This window comes from Malurus melanocephalus, unplaced genomic scaffold (assembly GCF_030028575.1).
Source record: "Malurus melanocephalus ecotype Western Australia unplaced genomic scaffold, MMel_1.1 scaffold_299, whole genome shotgun sequence".
Lineage (NCBI taxonomy): Eukaryota > Metazoa > Chordata > Aves > Passeriformes > Maluridae > Malurus > Malurus melanocephalus.
Window position 1 is genome coordinate 303,702 of NW_026623531.1, and position 22,125 is coordinate 325,826.

At 44.3% G+C, this 22,125-nt stretch overlaps 1 protein-coding gene across 4 annotated transcripts; it reads right to left on the minus strand.

Annotated features, from left to right (window-relative positions):
• Positions 1 to 811: 811 nt before the first annotated feature.
• Positions 812 to 21,850, minus strand: LOC130579908 (neurotrypsin-like). Of its 4 annotated transcripts, XM_057377052.1 has the most exons (16): positions 21,724 to 21,850; positions 20,286 to 20,583; positions 18,173 to 18,218; positions 16,716 to 16,952; positions 15,333 to 15,456; positions 14,460 to 14,635; positions 13,823 to 13,970; positions 12,817 to 12,995; positions 12,268 to 12,409; positions 11,070 to 11,272; positions 9,957 to 10,122; positions 9,496 to 9,701; positions 8,865 to 8,943; positions 8,494 to 8,616; positions 7,702 to 7,982; positions 812 to 6,184 (listed from the first exon to the last, which is right to left on the minus strand). In XM_057377052.1, exons 2-16 carry the CDS (start codon positions 20,355 to 20,357, stop codon positions 5,874 to 5,876), a joined length of 2,493 nt encoding a protein of 830 aa, XP_057233035.1. In that variant the 5' UTR covers positions 20,358 to 20,583; positions 21,724 to 21,850; the 3' UTR covers positions 812 to 5,873. The 4 variants fall into 4 exon arrangements, with proteins under 4 accessions (XP_057233035.1, XP_057233037.1, XP_057233038.1 ...); XM_057377054.1 differs by lacking the exon at positions 21,724 to 21,850 and having other exon boundaries at positions 9,511 to 9,701; positions 20,286 to 20,981; XM_057377055.1 differs by lacking the exon at positions 21,724 to 21,850 and having other exon boundaries at positions 9,957 to 10,098; positions 20,286 to 20,980.
• Positions 21,851 to 22,125: the final 275 nt, after the last annotated feature.

The following is a 22,125-nucleotide window of genomic DNA, read 5'->3' on the forward strand; positions in this document are numbered from 1 at the left end:
TACTAAAGTGTACTGCAGAACTGATGGAATGAAACAGTGCCTGCTGGCCCTGAAAGGTCAGCTAAAATGTTTGAACTCCATTTCCCAGTTTTGTACAAGCAAGAAGGGAAATGCAGGTAGGCGTAGAAGGCAGACATGAAGCAAGGAAAGTGTTAACCACAAGCAGTTCTTTCTTCAGTGAGTGCATGTTGTTTCCCGGCAGCAGGGTGGAGTCAGTATACACAAAAACTTACAGACTGTAATTGATGGAGTCTGGAGGCATCAGATACACCAAGCCCCAGCCTAACCCTAATGACTTGGAAAAGTCAGTGCAGACGTTGTAAGGAGATGGACTGTGTTTCAAAACACTTTTTAAACAGAAATTCAGGATTCAGCAGTGGGGCGGCATGGSTAGAGTATAACAGTGTTTTTGAATCAATGGCATATTCAAACTGCATTTTCCTTATCACACTTCCACTTTTCCAGAACTGACTTTGTGGAGTGCTGACACATGAATCCTAGACTAAAAGGAGACTAAGTCATGCAARCAAGTTGTATAGAAAGATCACTTTTAACAACAAAGAAAGCTGACGTATTAAAACCTGTAAACTTTTAAATGCAGCTGACCTGCTGACCGGCTACTTACCTGTTCCAAATGGCTAAAACCGTGGCATTTTAGGAACTGTTGCCTTTCATTGTAATGGTAGCTAACATGATGCTGACTTTGCAACATGCTTGAGCATATTGAAACTTCTCTAAAAGTAACATTAATAGAGAAATTTAATTAACTCAGTGCTGAAAAAAAAATCCTAAAATCTGCCATTGGAAGAGATTCCTTTATGAAAAATAAGACAGAGCCCCACACAGTCACAGTATAATCCGTTTATTAGCATACCTTGTGAGTCATTGGTGTTGTTCCAGGGGACATGACAGCTTTGGCACGTCACTGACTTCAGAGGTACTCAGCCCTTAGTAGAAAGGGATTTTAATAGGACTTGAATGGGCTACTACAAAAATGAGATTTTGATAGGGAAAATTAAGTATTTTTCCAAACAAGAAAAAATGCAGCCCAGGAGATGTGCACTGGTCCAGGTCACAGTGCCTTGTTCTACAAGGAGCAGTCCCAAGTGGGTTACCACCAGAGGTGATTCTGTTCCTCTAGCTGTAAGAAACTCCCAGTGAGTCTATGAAGATAGTGTTAAAAGCCCCACCATAGTTCATCTCTCAAAAGCTTTCATCTGATTGCTGAATATACACATAAAAACCTGTCTTCCAGTGGTCGACGGATCACTGCAGCTCTTTTGGTATGAAGAGATTTCAGGATATTGGCTTCAGAAAGAAAGGAAGACAGACAAAAGGCAGAMCTGCCTCTGTTACCCCTGAGCAAATACCCACTTTCCTGGTTCCTCACCAATGCTTCCACTAATACCKTTGAGAAACTGATCTGTTATCTTCTGCTACAAGTTTACAGGGACTACAAGGATAATTGACATCCTGTCCAGGTTAATAAAAAGCTGCCTGATTAATTACAGCATCGAACAAAGAAATCATCAGAACAGTTTTCAGCCACAAKAAAGTGATAAATCTTTAATCCAGCTTCAGTTGGCAAAAGTGTGGAGAGATTCAAGACAGTACCACAGCAGGCACTGCAGCCCAGGAAGACTCCAATACTGGGGCACCCTTTGGAGCACTGGGGGATTCTCTCAGAGGGATGTCGACAGCACTAAGAGCTGCTCCTTAGACCCTTACTACAGCCACGTTTGTACTCGTGCCAGTGCTCCTAGCCAGTCATAGCGATGTTCCCTTTCTCACACAACTATCATGTGCCAATCCACTATGGAAAGTTCTCTCAGGGCATCCATGTGACACAGTGCAGCCACCACCAACACTGAGCTCTCAGCTCCTGGAAAAAATGCACACACCTTAGCCTTATCCAGGGGACTAATGCTGCAMAGGTGAACTTGTCCCAGCCCTCCACGTATGTCAGCACAAGCAAAGCTTACACAGTTCTCCAGGTGCTCCGTACACAGAGCTCCCCAGACAGACCTACAGCAGCTGTTGTGAGCTCAGTGGGACTGCTGCACCTGCCTGAGACACGGGGAGAACTAACCTCAGGGGTTTTTCATGTCCTTGTAGCTAGGCTGCCACCAAAACCACACTAACAAGTTTAAAACTAGCTCCATCATACAGATACAGCATTAAAATCACTTACAACATTGCCTACTATGGAAAATTGTACTCAGATAATCAGCAGGGGACACAGCCTCCCCTAGCAAACTGCATTCAGTTGTTAACCAAAGTTTAAAGATGCCTCCGAAAGAGAAGACATGGAGAAATAGCCTGCATRTTATCAGACACCTACACAGTTTAGGTTGAAGAAGACAGAGAAGCCACAGTCTTGGAAAAGAAACTGTCTCTAGAATAATGTATAACAGAGAATATAAAGCCAGGCTCCTTATTTCCTCTTGTGGCTGAGAACACGAGGACAGATGGTACTCAATGAAAACAAAAGGCAATTAATTCAGGAACCATAAAAAGAAATTATGGGCTWTAGAGAATAAAATTATAATGGTTTTCATTGCCAGAAAATACTGAGACTGAGAGCTTAGTTGGATTAAAACCAAAAACTTTAAACATTTATATAAAAGATGAAGGTTGGTTACATCAGTTACATTAAATAGTTTTTTAAATTTAGGGATATAAACTCTTAYACTTTAGGAAAAAAAAAAGACAGAAGGATAGTGCACAGTGTTTGTACAACACCTAGAGGACCAAGTACTTGTACTTCCATTTTTAATTAYGATAATAGTAATTAATTAAAATAATAATTGATTTAAATTAATAATTGAAATAAGTAATTAATTTTAAAGGGTCAAAACCAAAATTCTCCAAAAGGAAAGATTGTTAAAACTTGTTTAGTACAACTCACACATACTATCTTTTGAAACATCTGCTGCTGTCCAGCATTATAAAATACAGTCCTAGGGTGTTTGAGTGCTGCTCAGGCAGTTCCAGTAAGCCTCAGTGGCAAAGCACATGAGCTTGGTTTGGGCCACAGTCCCAGATTAAACAGTGAAGAGCAATAGCTGTGTCCTGAAACAYGCCAGGTCAACATAGGAGCGTATTGACAGGCTCACCTACAGCACCAGTAAGGTATAAAAGCAGGCAAAGGAGWTTGGATACTTCCCTCCTCCTGGCTCATGCAGGACTCACAAGGTGTTAATTACAAGGATTCTCACAGCTTTCATAGTGACAAGATCTAGGAGAAAGAAATATTTTGAACTAKAACACAGGAATTTCAGAAGGCTATGCCAGGCCTGTGTCTCACTTGTGTTACATGGTAATTTATGCTAACTCCTGAATGGCCACTCACTAGGTAGGCTTAGGGAAATAACCTGACAGTGTCATCCTTTGGGTGTTTCTGTGCCTATTGGGGTTATGGGTATAAACTGAAAGATCAAACCAGGTTAAACTAGAGATGTGACAGCACCTAAGGCACAGAAACTCTATTTTGAGCTGCTGTAGCGTGCTGGCTCAGGAGAGGCTGAATTTAAAAACCCAAATCCYTTCATGTTTCCCAGTCAGCTGTTGCTCCTGCCAGTTTAGAACTTGGCATGTAATCCCCCACAAGACAAGAGGTCTGTAACATATTTGCCCTTGGTCCACTTGGCATTTTAATTCCTGGGAGATAAGGAGCAGTCTGCAGCTTGCATTTTAGAGACTCTGCCAGCAGCCATAGGACAGCACAGCCAGCGTGGAGCCAAGCACAGTGCTGCCAAGGGATCAAGTCTGGCATCTTAAACAGGGTTATCAGCACAAAGCTGCACTGAAGACATTCAGCACCTCTAGAAGAGGCACAAACAGATCAGGTTTGTCTCAAAGGCCAGTTTGCGGGGGTCCTGACATTACAGGTTTTGAAGATTCCCACAATTCTTTGTTAAAATGAAGTTTCCAAGCAGGATTTTAAAACAGTCCATTGCAACACTGGTAGCCAACTATCCTATAATACCTGGAAATGGTAAACAAAACTTTAAACAAAAACTAACACACTGTTTAGTTTAGTTTTCACACACAAAAATCAGCCATCTAGTCAAGTTAGCACCTTTACATTAAGCTATTTTATAGAAGACAAATTAAAGCTTTAGGCAATCACTACTTCTTGAACCCAAGGCAATTTCTAAAACTGTCACCACATTYCCTGTAATATGACACTGCTAATCCACAGACTGCTCTGCCTTCTGTACTTGCATTGGTAATACCCAGATACTGAACACCTCAATGCCCTGAGTGCAGACTTTCCAGACAGCAGGTCAGTGCCTGACCCAGTTGCTGCCTACCCAAAACATGYACATCTGGCACAAGTTCCACATGTCCCATCCTGTATTATTACTCACACTCAAGCCYTTGGTTACACAGCAAAGCTTTTTGCTCCTGCTCCTGCACAGACCTGTCCTCTCTGACTGTACAACTGTTAAGGCACTTAGCCCTTCTGTCTACTTTTATATATTTTTTCCTACTCAAGAATAATAAATTAATTTTAAAAAGTGCTTAAGGCGTAAGAGGGAATTCTGTTCATTTGTTTGGATGAGACAGAAGAAAGAAATTGTAGTATCAATAACTCCTGCTTTCAGGCTGAGAACTACAGCTTGATGACAGTGCTTGCATACCCTCAAGTTAAGCCAATTTACTCCCACTGACAGGAATGAAAGATMCAGTGCAAAGAAGGGAAAAAAGAAGCATAGCACAGAGGCTTCAAGAACAGGACACACTTCACAAAAGTGGGAAGCTGCTTACTGTGCAGCACACTTAGTCTTTCTCACAAAGAATGAGTAATTTGCTGGAGCTGTATCTATACCCCAGGAGAAATTCCATATTTCATGGGAAAACTGTGAACACAGAGATATTAAAGACTAGCAGCACAAACAAAGGGCAGCTAATAACTATGGTGAATAAGGGACCAATAGCAAGTCCCCACAGTGCTGTTGAATCACGATTCAACACTTGAATGTTTGAGATTAAGATTACATTTGGATTTAAAGAAAAATAACACGTCTATTCAGCCATTTGAGGACACATTTTTAAGTTTTTCATAGCAATCAAGAGGGCAAGAAAACTACTGCCTCTCACAGCAACAACTGATTGTAGAAGATGCTACTTTAAGGAAAGAAGAAAAAGCCCAACCACACATGAACTACTATAGCAAAAAAGCAGCAATAAAAACATAGCATCTGGCAGCTGGAAATGTGTGACAGAGAATTACAGCAGGAAGGAAAAGCATCTCTTAGCCTGGGCAGACACTTGAAAGGGATTATATGGAAGCAAACCTACTATTCAGAAGAGAAAAGGTTCCCCCTAGAGACATAACAGGGAAGGAAAAAAACCCAACTGTTGGCCTKTTTCTCAACTCACATCAAATCTTCTGATTGCTGGAATTAAAGAGAGCTGTTATGAAAAAATATCCAAAGATTTCCACTATGCCAGCACCTGGTGCCATCTTGCAACCATCTCACCTCTCCTTGCAGCATGATTCAACTGTCCAAATACACAATCTGAATAAATTTGCAGKAGTAGGCATCTCTTTACCTCTACCATTTCTGTGTACCGGGGCAAAGGAATGTGTGATTGCATTACAGGATTCAGATATTAGAGCAAYGTATACTTATTATTGTCACCAGTGGGCACCTGCTTTCTCTGCTTACAGATTACAGACTAAAGTGAAACCAAAGACTTCAAAGAATCAGTCTTAGCTGTTTTCCTTCAGTTCTACATTAAAGTCTTTTGCCATTGTCCAATGACAAAATAAATCTCCATCAGTCACAGTCCAGAAGCCACAGCCTTCTGCCGCTGCAGGGCACTAAGGACCACATGCTGAAATTCCTAGAGCTCAGTCATTTTCATTTTAGCTTGGTCACTTTYTTGATCCAGGGTACGAATTTGCTGACCTTTGTGTACACACCGGGTGAATCCTTCCGACCACAGCCATACCCCCAGGAAGTGACACCCAAAATGATCCAGCGTCCATTTGATCTCTGACACATGAGTGGCCCTCCACTGTCACCCTGACAGCTGTCCACCCGTTTATCTTCAGAGAGGTTCCCAGCACAAATCATGCGGTTGGTGAACTTCCGCCCATAACGGGCCTCACAGTCTTCCCTCGGGAGAACAGGCACCACCCCCTGCAGCAGGGTTCTTGAGTAGGACTTCCCTGGAACAAAAYAGATCAGCCAGACTGATTCATGTACAGACAACAGTAGCAACCAGGTGCAACAGTGCTCCCTACAAAAACAGACACATAGGTTTCATGCCAAGTCTGCATCGCAGAAATAGGCTGAGCTCAGCATCTCTGAACCACGAGAACTACAGAAAACACTGATGCCAAGCCAGACCACAAAAAAAGAGCTGTAAGATCAAAGATGTGGGAAGAGGGTTGTACAAAAAGGTTAGATCAAAGGACGAGTCTTACCCCTGGTTTTGTCAAAAAGTAACTTGAACCTTGTTCAATTTATCTCAGCACTGCAAACCTCTGTTTCCTCCTCAGTAAAACAAGGACAGTGTTTTCTCAAGAGAATAAATGCAGTAGTATCTGTTAAATGGTCGATCCTCAAAGAAGTTTTAGAAGATGTTTCAAAGGCACTGAAATATTTCTCAAAGGGAGTTCACTTCATCTTAGGCCAGACTTGTGTCTAGTTGATCAAATCTCTTTATGACCCCAGAGTTGTTCAGAACCTAAGGCAAATGTGCTATATTAGAGTATGACCTTTCTGTGCCCAAGGTTTATGTAAGTTCACGAGGTAGTTGGTAACAGCTCCTCATTGAGAAAGCTGGATTTGGTGCGTGGGAAGGATTCTAGCCACTAAGCTCCAGTACAGCTTAAGGTAGTTACATGGCTAAGTTGCTCCCTGATCCACCCCAAACATCCTGAAATGACACATGCAGCTRGCACAACTGACTCAAAGGCAAATATGTACTTGCAGTTAGACAGCTGGGGTAATAGCTAGGGAAACAGCTGAGAAGGATGGRCAAGTCCAAACCAACAGCCAAGCTCTTGGGGCTTTTGGCAGGAAGTCTTTCTAAACATATGGCTCTTCTCCAGTCACAGCAGCCCCAGAAAGGCTCCCTGCTTCCTTTTATCTTGGAAGCTTCACAGCAATGTTCTCAAAGAGGATAGGTCCAGGCTGTCTTGAGCCCAGGGCAGAAATCAGACTCAGAGCCCATCAGTCCTTGCAGAAATACACAGGGATATTGAGCAAGATAGTCTGAGAGAGATTTCTCCCTCAGAGGGCTCCTTCCACCTCTAAGTCACTTCACTATGACAGTATCATGAAGAAGGCAGGAGGCCATGGAAACATGGGGGCCTCCCATGGGCTTCCCATAGAGGCTGTGCACAGGCTGCTCCCTAAGGGCTCTGCTGTGAGCAAACACATGTATAGAGATGCAAAGAAAGAGAGGACTGTGGCCAGATGGCAGCACTGGTCTCTCCCACAGCTTGAGAGGGATGCTATGGAAACCAAAGCTTACTGTTCACTCAGTAAGCCTCAAAATCAGAAGAAAACACAATAGCACAAAACCCACCTSATCTCCCCATTCCTTAGCACCATGCACTGGCACAAACAATGGGAGCAGTAAGAACATAGCCTTGAGCAGACATAAATTAATGGCCCATGTAGRCTTCTGAAGCCAGACTTCCTCACCTCTTTTGTCCCTCAAAGCCCCACCACTCACCTGTGTCTCCCCAGCCAGAGATGATGCAGGCTTGCCTGTTGATGTCAGACCTCTCTCTCCTGTCAGGCAGGCAGATGGGCAGAACGTGGTGATTGAAGGAGAGACAGTGCCCTTCTCTGCCCCGCACCCGGACCAGGGCTATGTCATTATCATTGCTGCCAGCCCAGTAGTTCCTGTGGAGGACAATCCGCTCCAAGGGCAGCTCCCTCTCAAACTCATCCTTCACGCCTGTGTGGTAATCTCCCACCCGCAGGAGGTAGCGTCGCACATCAACACCAAACCTGSAGAAAAACAGACTCAAGACCTCGATGCTCCTACTAAGAGGGAAGCAGATTCACACAAGTTTCAGTTGCTATGAGACTGAACCACCTCYTCATACCACAAGATCTCTAGCAGATATGATCATGCCAGCTGTTGTAGATTTGRTGTCCCAAATCACTATCCACCCTGCACAGGACTTTTTTCCTATAAAAATGATTACTATCATTGCAACAGGCTTGTGAACTGACCTGTTCACACTTCCATAAGGCACTTAAGAGTGGCAAAATGCTGGTTCCCTTTAAACTGTAAAGCCTCAAAGTTACGAGGCCAGGTGTAAGGAGTGAAGGAAAAAGTGAGTCTATATTGAGTCATCCCCACAAGCACTCCAAGATCACACACATCATAACCTGAAACTCATGGTTTAGAAATTTTGCTGCTGTGGAAACTTTACTGGGCTGGAAGGATAAGCTTGTATGAGGTTATCTTGTTCATCGTTGAGTATCCTTCAAGGCTTCCCACTCCCAAACACACCTTTTGAAGCAGTGGGCTGCAGTCACTGCCCAGCAGTTACTGATCAGCGTTGCTCCGCACAGCAGACGAGTATCTCGATGAAAACCCTTCAGCCGCAGTGAGGCCTGCCATGGCCAACTGCCTCTGAAGAAGAAACAGAGGAATAAGAAGTGTCACACACATTTTCTTCTTTTCCAATCCACTCTGTCCCATCTGGGCTCAGCTGGCTTGCATTCTTCCCTAGATAGCACACTGCTTCAAACCAAGTTCAAAAATCRTGAGTACCATAATTAAGTGGAGGATGTTAAGTAGTCAGCATCTGCCAAGCYATTTCCAGAGCCCAACAGAAAACTGGAACCAGTCTGGCCCTCTCAGCAGTTACAGGGTAGTACCTCAGAGACTTGTTTCCACCTATGATCCTTTTCTTGCGACGGTGAAGCAGGCGCATCCCACACACACCAGACTCTGGACCTGCACAGYAAAGTTAGAGCAGTTGGGTAGGGACCTTCACCTTAAGACAGCATTGCTGTGGCAGAACTATTCACCTCCCTGAGGGCATTAATCCTCAAGGTAATGGACTGMACTGTGTTGTGCATATGGAATTCATAGAAGATTTGATCCCATAGGTTTCCTTAATTTCACTGCAGGTGTTTACCTGCAGTCTCTATAGTCTTATGCCAGGAATAGGATCCATACCTATACTTCCTCAGTACTCTAAACCCCAAAGCTTGCTCATGGTTGCTGTTCTAAGGAAGGGTATGGTGACTTGGCTGTGGGAAAATTCCACAGGCTCAAAGGCCTCACACGCGTGGAGCACCTCAGACTAAACTGGAACACTCTGTGCTCCTAAGAAGATACAATGAAAACAAGAAAAAAGTAGGAGGTGCAGGACAGAGCATGCTAATTTTGTGGGTGAAGTTTCAGCCAAAGACAAGAATGACAGGGAAAAAAAAACACAAAAAGCATGCAGAGATCCTACAACCAGAGCTCCAGATTCCTGCATAGAAGAAATGGGCATGTCACCTGTTCTCCTGATACCTTGGATCTCCTCTTCAACGTAGTCACAGATCACACCAGCATCCTCACTGTGCCAGCAGCTGTGAATCCTGGTGTCAGACCTGGCACATTGCCCCAGGGCGTGCTCCATGCCACTGCATTCTATGTTGTCCACATGGATGGGCCCATGGCCTTCACCAAAATAAGCCATTGCCCTGGCTTTTGCTGTACCACTGCAATTAGAGAGGGTGGGTAATTTGCAGTGAGCAGGAGGCAAGTGAACCTGAGGCACCAGTGCATTTTAAGAGGAGTCATATTTACATGTCACTCCACACACAGACAGTAGTACAGTGAGAAGAGCAACCTACTCCCTCAAGCACCTTTGGCACCTTTGGGTGTGCCAAAACTAAGAAACTAAGCCCCAGAAACAAGCCCAGAAGTGCTCCCCCTGAGAACGCTCTGTAAGATGCCCCTACCACAGCTCTTACCTGAATCCCAGTTGCCTGCAAACCACTGTGGCATCTCTGTCTGTCCAATCATCATCACAGACACTGCCCCACTGCCCATTCAGTAGCACCTCAACCCGGCCTTCCTTGGTGCTTTCTCCATCCACCAGCCGCACAGGGGGTCCTGAAGGTGAAAACACATGGGCTGCTGCAAGCAAAAACACCAGAGGGGTTAGGAGTCCAAAGTTTGGCTTCTATAGAAAAATATCAATCCCAAACATCAGTAAGCTTAAAACAAAAAGGGGAGGGGGAAGGGAAAAAAAAGAAAAAAAAAAGTGTGTCTGTATTAAGTCATTTTACCTCTGTGCTGAATCAGAAGACTACATACATATTAATTTATTTAATATATACTGGAAATCATCAGTGGATTATACTCTGAAAGTTAAGTAGAGAGGAGAAAAAGAACAGAAAGAAACTTATTGACTCCTAAGCCAAGAGTTAGACAAGTTTAAACATGCCTGGGAAAGAAATCCATTTAATTATAAAGCTATTACATTATTCTAAGCAAGAGAAGAGTTCTGCATCCAGGAAAAACAAAAATGTTGGATGCTAACTATTTCAATAACAAATGTCTGACAAACTGGAAAGTCTCCTGTAGTAAGGAAAGGGGAGAGTATCAGGCATTATATAAATGAGGAAATTATGCTAACTTGAAATACTTTCACAATTTTAATTAAAAGTGTGCCATCCACACAAGGGAGTGCAAACAACAAACCCTTGCATCTGAAATCCTCTTGTCTTGGCAAGGTATGACACGAATGTAACCACACCAGTTTCCTAAAAGGTCTAGTTAAAGGGATCCCTTGAGCAATGGCACACTAAGGCAGCCACTGTCCCTGAGCCTCTCAGGTTTGTTTCAGAGACTGCCAATACAACTCTCTCCAGTATCCATTTATCTGCTGATCTGCTTGTAGGTTGGGTGGAGCCACAGATTTGTGGCTCTGCCTCCATTCAGCCAGGGTTCCTTCCTCCTCAAAAAGCAGACCCCTTGTGGAAACAGCACAGGGAAAACTCCCATATCTGCCAGAGCTTCCAAGGCAACAGACCAGAAGGTGAAACTTCCCCACTGTTCAGGGCAAGAGCAAGGTGAGTTACCCAGGCTGCCATCCATGACTGTGTTGCTTTCTGGGGAACAGCGGACTCCCAGATCCTCAACATGCGAGCAGTCATGCTGCCCCCAATTGCTGTGGGGACAGTCGAGGAGGGACAGCTCTGTCCCCACACATGCCACATCATCCAGTAAGATGAAGCCTTGGCCAGCAGCAAAGTCGCCTTCAGAAGCCACAGCAGCAGGACCACTAGAGGAAAGAGAAAATRACATTAAAACTCTAAATGCCACCCACAGAGGGACCTAAGCTCAGATCCAAAAGCAAACTCCCCTGCTTAACTATGGTACTGTGGCCTCTTGACCTAAACCACTCTGTGGACACACAGGATGGCAACCAAGCACCTTCYCATCTCACCAGCCTCAGTTTTCAGGGAGACCTGCTTGGACCAGTCCATTATCTAGTGTCTGGTCAAAGGCACAGAGGGCTAGCAGAGGCTGCTTTGAAGATACAGCACCAGRTACATCAATTTGTCAGGGGCTGGCACAGAAGGCATCAAAAATGTCAACATTTAAGTAATTCTACTTCTTTTTATAGGAAACAGCTACCTGAAATTGAAATGCAGAAAGCTGCAAACTTTTAGGCACTAAAAGATGACAAACACAGTATGTAGCTGAACTCAAAGGGAAGAATTTGGTTTAGTAATTTTTTGGTCTATAAAGTTGAAATTTTAGAAAACCCAYTTTACTAGCTCAGAGACTATAGCAYCCTGATTTTAAATCTTTCCCAAACTCCTTTCTGAAAGGATGACAGCTCAACAATGGGCTGAAAATCCCCATTACTACTCTTTTTTTGTCCTGATGGTCTTTGTTCAACTACTGAAGCAGGTGATACATATAGCTGATGCAGCAGATGGATGATATCCATCAGACAGAGCAGAGGTGACACCTGCAAATTAAAGGGGCATTAATGAGAATTTTTGGACTTTGCTAAGGGGTGCGTATGGACAGTATTAAGCCTGTTACCTGCTTTTGAAACAGGTTGAGGCAAGAGATGATAAAGTTTATCTTTTCCCTTTGGAAAGGATGTGGATACCTATTAATCTTTCCTTAAGTTGTATAATGGTAATAAGCCTTCAAACAAAGACAGCATTGAAGGATTAAGGTCCAGCCTATCCCAGTGAAGGGTGATGGAGTGTAATTYTTGAAATTAGGAAGCACAGACACTACATACACTGTCAGTCATACCTGAAGCCCAGCTGCCTGCAGACCACCTGGGCGCCGAGGTCTGTCCAGCCATCATCACACACTGTGCCCCAGTCTCCATTGTAATAAACTTCCACCCTGCCTTCGCTGGGGCTGAGGCCGCCAGCCAGCCGGACAGTGCCCTCTGCAAGGGGTGYGAGAAGGAAAGGGCAGCACTCAGCAGGGGAGAAAACAAACAGCATGTGCACCACTGCTAGGTCTCTGTACCACCCATCAGTGAAAAAAACAARACACAGATGTCTGTGGGTACTTAAAAAACAAATATTCATTGCTTCCAAACATATCCATCTGTAAGGGGAGGATTCACTTCAGTCTTTCCACACCACCTGAGCAAAACATGGGAAGACCACCTAGTCTGCTTCTGATCCATTCCCATTTCTCCTTGCTCTCTGCATCCACATCTGGCAGCCCTTGTGGGAGCCATACAAAGAAGCTGTGCAGGATCCAGAAGCAGGGGGTTACCTGCTGAGCAAGCCACGTAACGTGGGGTAAGACAGACCGCATCTGACTGGCAAAGCTGGACATCTGTACCTGTGAAAGGGTTACAGGAGACGCCAGCATCTTCAATGTGGTCACAGTTTTGCTGTCCCCAGTCACTCTTCTTGCACTGATCAAGGGAGAGTTCRTTCCCTGAGCATTGAACTTCATCCAGCAGAATTGGGCCAGATCCCTGCCCATAGTGAGCCCATGACAAGGCTTTTGGGGTCCCACTGTAAACATTACAAACATGTACGCTCAGTAAGGAAGGCCACAATCTTGTATCCTCAGATTCTGCCTTGCACAGGGACTTTTTTGGGTCACTGTCCTCCCAAAGATCATCTGTATTTTTGACACAGTGGAGTTGCCAACTGCTAACCAAAATATGTTATTGGAAAGCTTTTAATGGGCTCTTCCAACAAATAATAAAAACATGCCTGCAACTTCAACAGTTCAGACACATGGGGACTTCTGCAGACAATGATGTAACATCAATCTCAGTTACCATCTTGTAACAGGAAAMACTCCCAAAGACTGAGGGATCTCAAATTTGAATAATCTATTTTAAAYAATCCTATACCGATGAAATTTTCAAGAATGCTCAGAATATAACAGCTCTCATGTTAAGCACTGAATGACACACAGGAGAATGAGGGGCCCTCTCTTGCTTTCCTGACTGAAGAGATTAAGGGCAGACAGTGAAAATGGAGGTGTTAAAACTTAACCAAGTAAGCAGTTCACAACTGCAGTTCACATGTGGAAATCACTATGACAAGCTATCACTGAGGCCAACAAGATTTGCGTTAAGAACATGTATGCCAAAATAATGAACAGGGGTAAACACAAACAATCCTTAGACAGGGATGTACCAATTTTTTTTACACAGAACAAACCCATAACATTGACGGGAATGGAGTACAAAACCCCTTCATAGGATGATCAGTCCAGAATTTTGTTTCCCAGGGTTTCTGTACATCTCCTATAGGAAGGGCTGGTAATGTAGTGGAGAGACATACTCTCATGTTCTTCATTCTGCCTGCTTCTACTACAGGGAAATTACCTGAGTCCCAGTTGTCTACAGACTACTTCAGCATCCCGGTCATCCCACTGGTCGTCACAGATGGTTCCCCACTTGCCATCATGGTAAACCTCCACTCTTCCTTCAAAACTCTCCTTTCCCCCAACTATACGCAGAGGGGCACCTACACCTGTGCTTCAAGAAAGGGAAAGAGAGCACAACAGAACAAGACAGAGACAAAACACATCCAGCAGTTCAGGGTGCAGAACCACTCATTAGCCAGAGGAGCTCTTGCRTTGCTCTCTTAGTACATCCTCCCCTCTAGGCCCCCCGTAAGTACCCATGATTGCAGCCCTCAGAGTGRGGTACTGCTGGTCCAGAGATGGCTCTTTAATTGGCTGCTGTGGTGACCAGGAGTTGCTGTGTGCAGACAAAAACCTGGCTTGATAAAAAGGGGATGGGGTCATAAGCAACAGCCATCTTTTGATAATTGAGATGTATACCCATTATGAGTATTTGGGACTGGGTATAGACAATTTTCCACTGGAAGGAAGAAAATCACCTGCATAGCTGGTGAAAGAACATTTTTCAATTATTTTCTCTCCACAGCTTCATGTTTTACATCTTATCAGCAACAGTGATGGAAGACACAGGGAACAAACTTTCCCTGGAGATTTACCTTCCGGAGGAACACAAGTTACTGTGGCAGTCCCCTGGGTACAAGCTTCTGACATAACTTCCTGATAGGCACACTGCAGCAGGGCTTCCTCATCTCCATGGCAGTTTGCTGACTGCAGATGCAGGGGAACAGGCCATGGCCCAGGATGACTCTTCTTCCCAGCTGTGCCGATCTCACTGGTACAGAGGATGCAACAGTGATGAAATGCCACAGCACAACTTGACTTACAAGTTCCCTCAGTTATTGTGACTCTCCAGTCCAGCTGTGACATTTCACATCCCAGTGTGCCCAGTTGATCAGTGCATAAAGAGGTGACCATTTACAGTCTGATGGGAAAGCACAAGCAAGCACAAAGCACTTTGTCACCTTTTTGTGTGCCTATCTACTGCAGAGGAGTTAGTGTAGTCAGAAATGGCACCCTTATTTGAGAGTAATGAACAAACCCATCAACAGACTCAAACACCAAAGTACCTCAATCACCTTCTTCCTTTTCTGTGGACCTTATCCCTGCTCTTTGGAAGTCAGAATTTCCAAATCCCAGACACCCAAAGACAGTTCATACTCCTAAAATTTCTGCTAGATTACAGTAACTCTGGCTGATGATCATAAAAAGGGAATGTGATCTCACCGCTCACTTGTTACAGTTTGCAGCATGAAGCAGAAACGATTATTTAAAAAAAAAGTCTTGAAAATGCTGATTGGGTTGGGTGTAGCCACAGAAAGAAAACAGTACAAAAGGATCCTGGTAAGTGGGAAATTAACCCACAAAACAAACTCCTTCCCCGTACTGGGTCAGAGGGACTGTAACCATAGAGCTGTTCTTTCAAAAGGCACACAAGCATGTAACCCTCACAACCAGACTGAGGTTCCCACCTGAGACCTAGTTGCCTGCAGACAACACTGGCATCCCAGTCAGTCCAGTGGTCAGCACAGATGGTACCCCAGAGTCCATTGAAGTACAGCTCCACACTACTGTCTTCAGCCAACCGCACAGCACCTTCCAAAAGACACAAAACAGACAAAAACAAGCTGCTGTCTGCTGGACTGATGGAAGTTTTAGACCACCAAGTCTTGGACTTGCATGCAGCTGAGCTGAACTATGCTTGGATTCTTTCACCCCTATTTTGCCTGTGCTGGCACTAAAGTGATATGGATGAAGGAGTGTAGGATGGAGCACCTTCCCTGTCCCAGCATTGGCTGCCTGGGAGGATGGCTCTTTTCAAATCCATTGTAACACCATTAGGAAATTTGGTTTCTGCCACAGCTCTTGGAGTCTCCTTCTGTGGAATGGGGATGATTTTACATGCTACCTATGGAAATGGCAGGCTAATTACTTCTGACACTCCACTGATCTATTTCCATCAACCACTTCACCCGCATGAGTCTGCTGCTGCAGCAAAATCTTCAGTAACAGCAGATGAAGCCTCTTTAACTTCTCTAAGAAAAGCAAGTGCCAGTGTAAATGCTCTTTCAATTCTCACCCCACCACAAATATCTTCCACAATTTTGAAAGCACATCTCCTTGCTCAGTTTTGTACAGTTATGTCCAAGAAGGACACACTTGTCTGTAGTACCTCAGGGTAGGCACACAGCACCACTTCACTTAAATGCTTCTCTTTAATGAAGCCATCTTTGAAAGCACATCCACTGGCAAGGGAAAACACTGTCAATTCATTTGTGACACTGGTGCTTCAACTGTTCTGCAAAATGTGGGAAAAGCAAGGAAGGTCAGGACATAGGACATTTTCAAGAATGCTGCACAGCAGCCAATGCATTGAGAGAACTCRGCTCCTTGCTTACCTCAAAGTAAGCAGCAGTCCTTGTGCCAGCACTGAGGAAGTTTAACACAAGCCTATGACCTGCCTTACCACAGAAGTTTTTTTTCTTGTTATATTTGAACTGCTACACTTACAGGAGGAATGCTCTGATATGGATCCTAAAGGAGCAGAAGTGGGTTGTTTTCCATGTAACTGAAACTGTTTTCAAAGTGGCATAAGTTAGCAGCAGAAAAAAAAGAGGTCTCCTTGTATGAGAATAAAACATCTACACAAGGCACTACAGCTACAGCAGCTTAAATCCACCCCCTACTCTATACAGACGTTCTTCTCCCACACAGGCTAGCCTCTAGTATTAATTATTTCAACAATTCAGAACAGTTCTTGTACTGTGCTTCTTTCACAGGATGTTCCACCTGCCACTTGCAAGTCTGTGCAGCACACATTGCTGGCCCAAGCCCCGAGGCAGCACAGCCCTTACCTTGGTTACAGTCACAGTTGGCCCAGCCAATGGCCCCCGACACAAGCCGGTAGAAGCACCAGGGTGTCATTCCTCCATCTGGGTTCCTGCAGTAGTTGTGGTCCCCCAGGCCACGGTCTGGGTACTGCTGAACATAATCAGGGAACTCTGCCCAGTTGAGACACTCTGCCCCRGCCTCGGTGACTGCCAGTGAGCCATTGTAGTACCCCAGAGGTCCCACAGCACACACGCTGGGCGCTGGGCACAGGAAGGAAGCRTTAGCATCAGGCATCACACACTGAAGCTCAGACAATGTGGGAGACACCACCTGGTTATGTGAAACACCCCCTGTGTCTGCAGTCTCAACTGCTGCTTGCTTGATTTCAACTCTAYCATTCTTCAAAGTGCTGCTCAAAGAATGTTCATACTACTATCTAAACCACAAATTGATCTSAAGCAATGAACTGCCCAGACAGACCTTTGAAAAACGTTAACTTTGGGCCCAAACATGACAACTTGAACCAGTTCCTGTTACTGTACATGCAATATATGTACTCACTTTGGAGCAACATTGTACAAAGCAGGAAGGTGGGAAATGACACTGTATTTCATTGCGTGTATGGATATTTCATTGTGTGTATGTTCCCTATACACATCAGCAGACCACCTGGCTTATCTGAACTTGGCCAATGTATAGAAAGGGAAAAGGAATTTATTTTGGGGGAAGTGCAGGTATCATTGTGAAATATCTAGTATAAAAATAATTAATTTATTATGATCCTTATGATCCTATGATATTTAACAAAAGAAGAAAACTCTCATTCATGACCCTGAAATAACAAAGTGGGGGAAAAAAACCCAGGTTCTATGGGCTTTTTGGAGTCCATAACATGGGAAAAGTAGACTGAGAAAAGGGAAACTTTTACAGCTCTATTCACTAAGCAAACAAAAAGAAGCCAACACTTTCAGAAAGCCCTTCTGCACATRGGCAAAGAGCAAGGGTACAGAGAAACTGCATCATATCATTTGCCTTCTAGCCACTGCCAAGCCCAGAGGGAATAAGTGACAGCTGAAGGTTAAATGCAAGGTACAAAAATGAGAAGCAGTTGCTTCTGGCAAACAAACCGTATGCTTRACATCAACTGAGACCCTCAGAGTGGGTGTATAAGAATTCAGTAGTTATTAGAGCAGAGGAAAGGTAAGGATGAAAAAAAGACCAAGGCAGAGAAAAAGGTTAAAGGAAAAGAACATGTGGGAGGAGMAGGAAACTGCAAGAGCATTGGACATGAAGAAACATAAGTAGTCTGGCCATGTTGGTGATGGAGATAAAGAGACACTGGGGCAAGAGAAAAGACTGAAGAAGTGATGGAAAGAAAGGAAGAAGGCCAGGTGGCAGCGGTTCTGGTGCCTGTGGTCTCAGATCACCACTGCAGGAAAGAATCTGCCCAATGACTGAATTAATAACTTCTTGTTCTTACCTGCACTCTGCAAATGGTTTTGGTTGGGCTTGGATCCCAAGAAAGCCTGGGAAAAGAAACAGAGCAAAAGCAGAGAGATGATTATCCGATGAAATAAACATGGGCATGTCCTAAAAGCAGCTCAGCTTTTTGCAGCTTTAGGCAAACACACCCTAGTAACAAGCCTCTTCTCTGGTCTCTATTGCTCCTCTTCAAATACACCCATGGCTCTGTCCACTAACAGCAAAATGAATAATTACTGGCCTGCAGAGATTTACCCTTGATCTAAGCACTACATTACAGGGCTCTGCTTGTTTTTTTTTTTCCAACAGAGTTGGAAGTTTGAGTGAGATACCTATGGAAAGAAAATCTAGAAGAAAATCATTATTATCAGTAAGAAAAATGATGAGTTTTCATTACTCATTCTTGTTCTCTCTCCATTTGTAGGGCAAGTCATCYATAGCCATAGCAGCAGAGATTTATCTGTGTGAGTGACAGGATGATGACCCCAGAATCCCTGTTAAAATGGTAAAAACATCCACATATAAAGTGGGAGACATCCACGAAGAAAATCCAASAAGGCTTTTTGAGAATTTTGTTTTTAATACTTGAAAATATGATATGGCTTATAGTATTATTATCCAAATGGGGTTAAATAGCTAAAACCAAAAAATACGAAACAAAGTTGTCAGAATTCTAACATCCTGTCTGGCCCCAAAACTGCCTTTCCTCTAAGAGGCAGTGTTTTTTGTGGTTGTAACTTGCCTTCAGGCTGAGAGATAGGGATCTCCACTCAACACCACTACATAGTRTACAAGCAAGTGCAAGAACTTCACAGACCCAGAGTGAAAAGAAGAAACTGTACATGCTTCAGCTGGCTCCTTGTAGCTTAATTGGTTTCTAAATATTTTAAATGAACATTTGTAATACTTTTATATGAACAAAGAGTTGTAATTCACAGAGCAGAGATGTGCAGCTAAAGAATAATCACTATTGGCAATGGTTGTGTTTTTCTTCAAAATACAGTAATTTTGCCTCTCTCAGGTTCACCTCTCCCTGGAAAAGGGGAAAAGTTAAATTTGGAATTAAACCAAACCCACTTCTGGAATAAGCAGAGATAATTCCCACAGAAACCTGACAAGAACAACACCTACTCATGTCAGATATAATTTTCAAATCAAGCTCATGAATACAGTCCAGCAAATGTTGACAACCAAGCTACAACATCACCTTTCAGAAGTCAAAAGGTGATGCTGCATATGGAAGATGAATTCCTGACATAGTTCAGAAGCAGCTGATCAGATCTCAGGTGCATATACACAAAGGGATGCAGAGATAAACCCTTTTCAGCCAAAAATCCATCTCTCTGCATATATCAGGYTGTTGCAAACCTACGTAATGGTTTGAGGATCAACCCTACTGAAGGACTTAGCTGGGGATCTCAAAGCACTTTGCAGAGAGTAGCAAGTGAGCTAAGCTGTACTCTTGTGACTTCGCCACAATCCAGGTCCCTGAAGCCCTAGCTTTTAGCCTGCAGACACATGTCAGCCTGTCAGTGACAGAGAGAGATGGGTCAGACTAACAGCAGGATATGAGAGCCTGAACCCGCTCTTCTTGGAGCTGGACCATAAGCAGTACTGCAGTCCAAGTAATAAGCTTCCCTTCTAATTGAAGATTAGTCGCTGCCAGTTTCTGTAGCAGCTTCCAAAATACCCCAACTCTGACCATCACCACCAATTAAATTCAGTACAATCAGCCTGTGCCACAGGCTTTGCCCTAGCTCCATGCAGCTATAAATCATCTGTCCACAACAGCAAGAGAGACAATCAGCAAAGAACAGAAACAAAGGATCTCTCCTGCCAGGGTCACTGCAGTGCCTGAGAAACACTGGAAACCCAAGCCAAAGCATCTGCAAGCCCTTGTGCATCCTGCTTTTCCCAGTTTGTTTCTTTTTCCGAATTTCATATGCGCAATGAAACAAATCTCTCCCCAAGCCCCTAGTCCTTCCCACAGACCACAGCTGCCTAAATGCATTAGAAAACATATTCAATAATAGCAAGCTCCACTTAGAGTAAGGATATTAAACGAGACATGTGACTTCTTATAAGCAGATAGAAAAATAACCTTTTCTTACCTCCACACATCTGAGACAGGATAGCAGACTCAACAGCTCTACCAGGAGCCCAAGTATTTTTGAGATTTCCATCCCTCATGTACAAAGTGAGCAGATGGTTCTTTCTTCAAGCATCACATTCTCGTTCAGCTGCCAGGTTCTGCTTTCCCACACTAGCCACTTTGCACCAGAGGGAGCGGGATGCCTTTTCCATTTCTACGCAGGGAAAGGGATGTGAGGGAAGAGATCGAAGTTCCCAGCAGCATCTCACAATTTCACTTTCTCCTTCCTCTCTGCATCTCTTCTCTTTGATTCTTCTCTTCAGAAAGGGCAAGAGAGGAGAGAAATAAGGGAGCAGAACATTCCCCCGAATTTCCCTAGCGCGTTGGAGGACGGGCAGAGGCGAGCAGAGGCGGTGGGGCGCAGCCCTCAGCCCGCTGTCCCCTCCTCTCCACAGCTTCCCGTGCTCCAGGTACGCGCTGCTCCCAGTGCCAGCCTCCGCCTCCCCGCCCCTTCTGCCCAGCGGCGGGGCCAGCCGCCCGCTCCTCTGCTCTCCTCTCCTCTCCTGCAATGCCTCCTTCCCGCAGCTGCCTCTTCCTCCTCTTCCCAAGGCACAGAGGATGCAGCACGGCAAGGTGCTGGGGCTGTGTCCTACTGCAGAGCTGCCAGCAACAACTGGAAAGGCAATGGCGTGTGCGTGCACATTTGCCAGCGATTAGACTTGTTGGAAGGAATCTGGACTTTATCCCCCCCACCGCTGCCTCCTCGATTAGCAGCTTGCAGCTTCCCGAGGTCAGCCCTCCTCACATTTGAACCCAGGTAAATGGGACCCAGAAAACTTTATATTAAGCTGCGTCCAGATCTCCTCCGGAAAACCCACAGGTGGCACAGCCCTCTCCAGGGTGCCTTCCCAATTATTAGCTCTGKATCTTGCCCTCATGGGTATTGCCACTAGAGAACTTTGCCATCAAATGTATCCTTGACCTTGGGCTGTATTTTCCCTCATTAGGCTAGGATGCTTTCCAGAGGGTTAATCATTATTGTATTACCATAAACAATCCCATGGGGGATTTTAATGTTTTCAGCTTGCTGCTCCTTCTTATGAATTAGGGTTCAAGGCTCCAAGCTTTAAACACTATAAAATCTAAGAAGGCAATTGGTCCATTTGAAACTGATCAGTCTTGGAAATCTCTTTTTTTACATGTTCCTTGTGCTGCTTTTCAGCTCAGTGTAATGGGCATTTTCTATATTTATATTCTGATTTTTGAGAGATTAACTCATGGTGTTCTGCAGCATGAAATATAAAGGTCACCTTAAGAAATGAGCTCATTTCTGGCCAAGTCTGCTGAGTAGCCCTTCCAAACACACCTTCAGCATAAAAACAAGGAACAGGCTGCTAAAAATCTATAGGCTTGACAAAAAGCCTTTTTTTCTTCCTTCACTTTTGCCCATTACTCACTTCATGTGACAGTTTTGTGTTGCCTCATCCTCGGTCACTCATCAAAGGCAAGGAAATTTCACTGCATGCTGGATCTTTTACAGGAGTCGTTAAGTGGTAGAAAGGAGCTGTTTCTGGAGTGGACTTGGCTAAGAATTACACTCAATTAATAAGGAGCAAATCTCCTATATCCTCATAGTGAGGGAGGCAGAYGACCTACAGATGGAAATAGCTTAGATGCTCCATCACACTGTAACTCTCAGACAGYGTAAGCACAAAGGAGAAAAACAAAAATATGGGACTGTGCTAGAATTTAGAACCACTTACTCCAGTGAAAACACAAGGAAAGGATATACTGGAAACAGRAACAGAAATCCTATTAGCATTCAGAGAAATTAACTCCTCAGCAGAGGCTGTTGATGC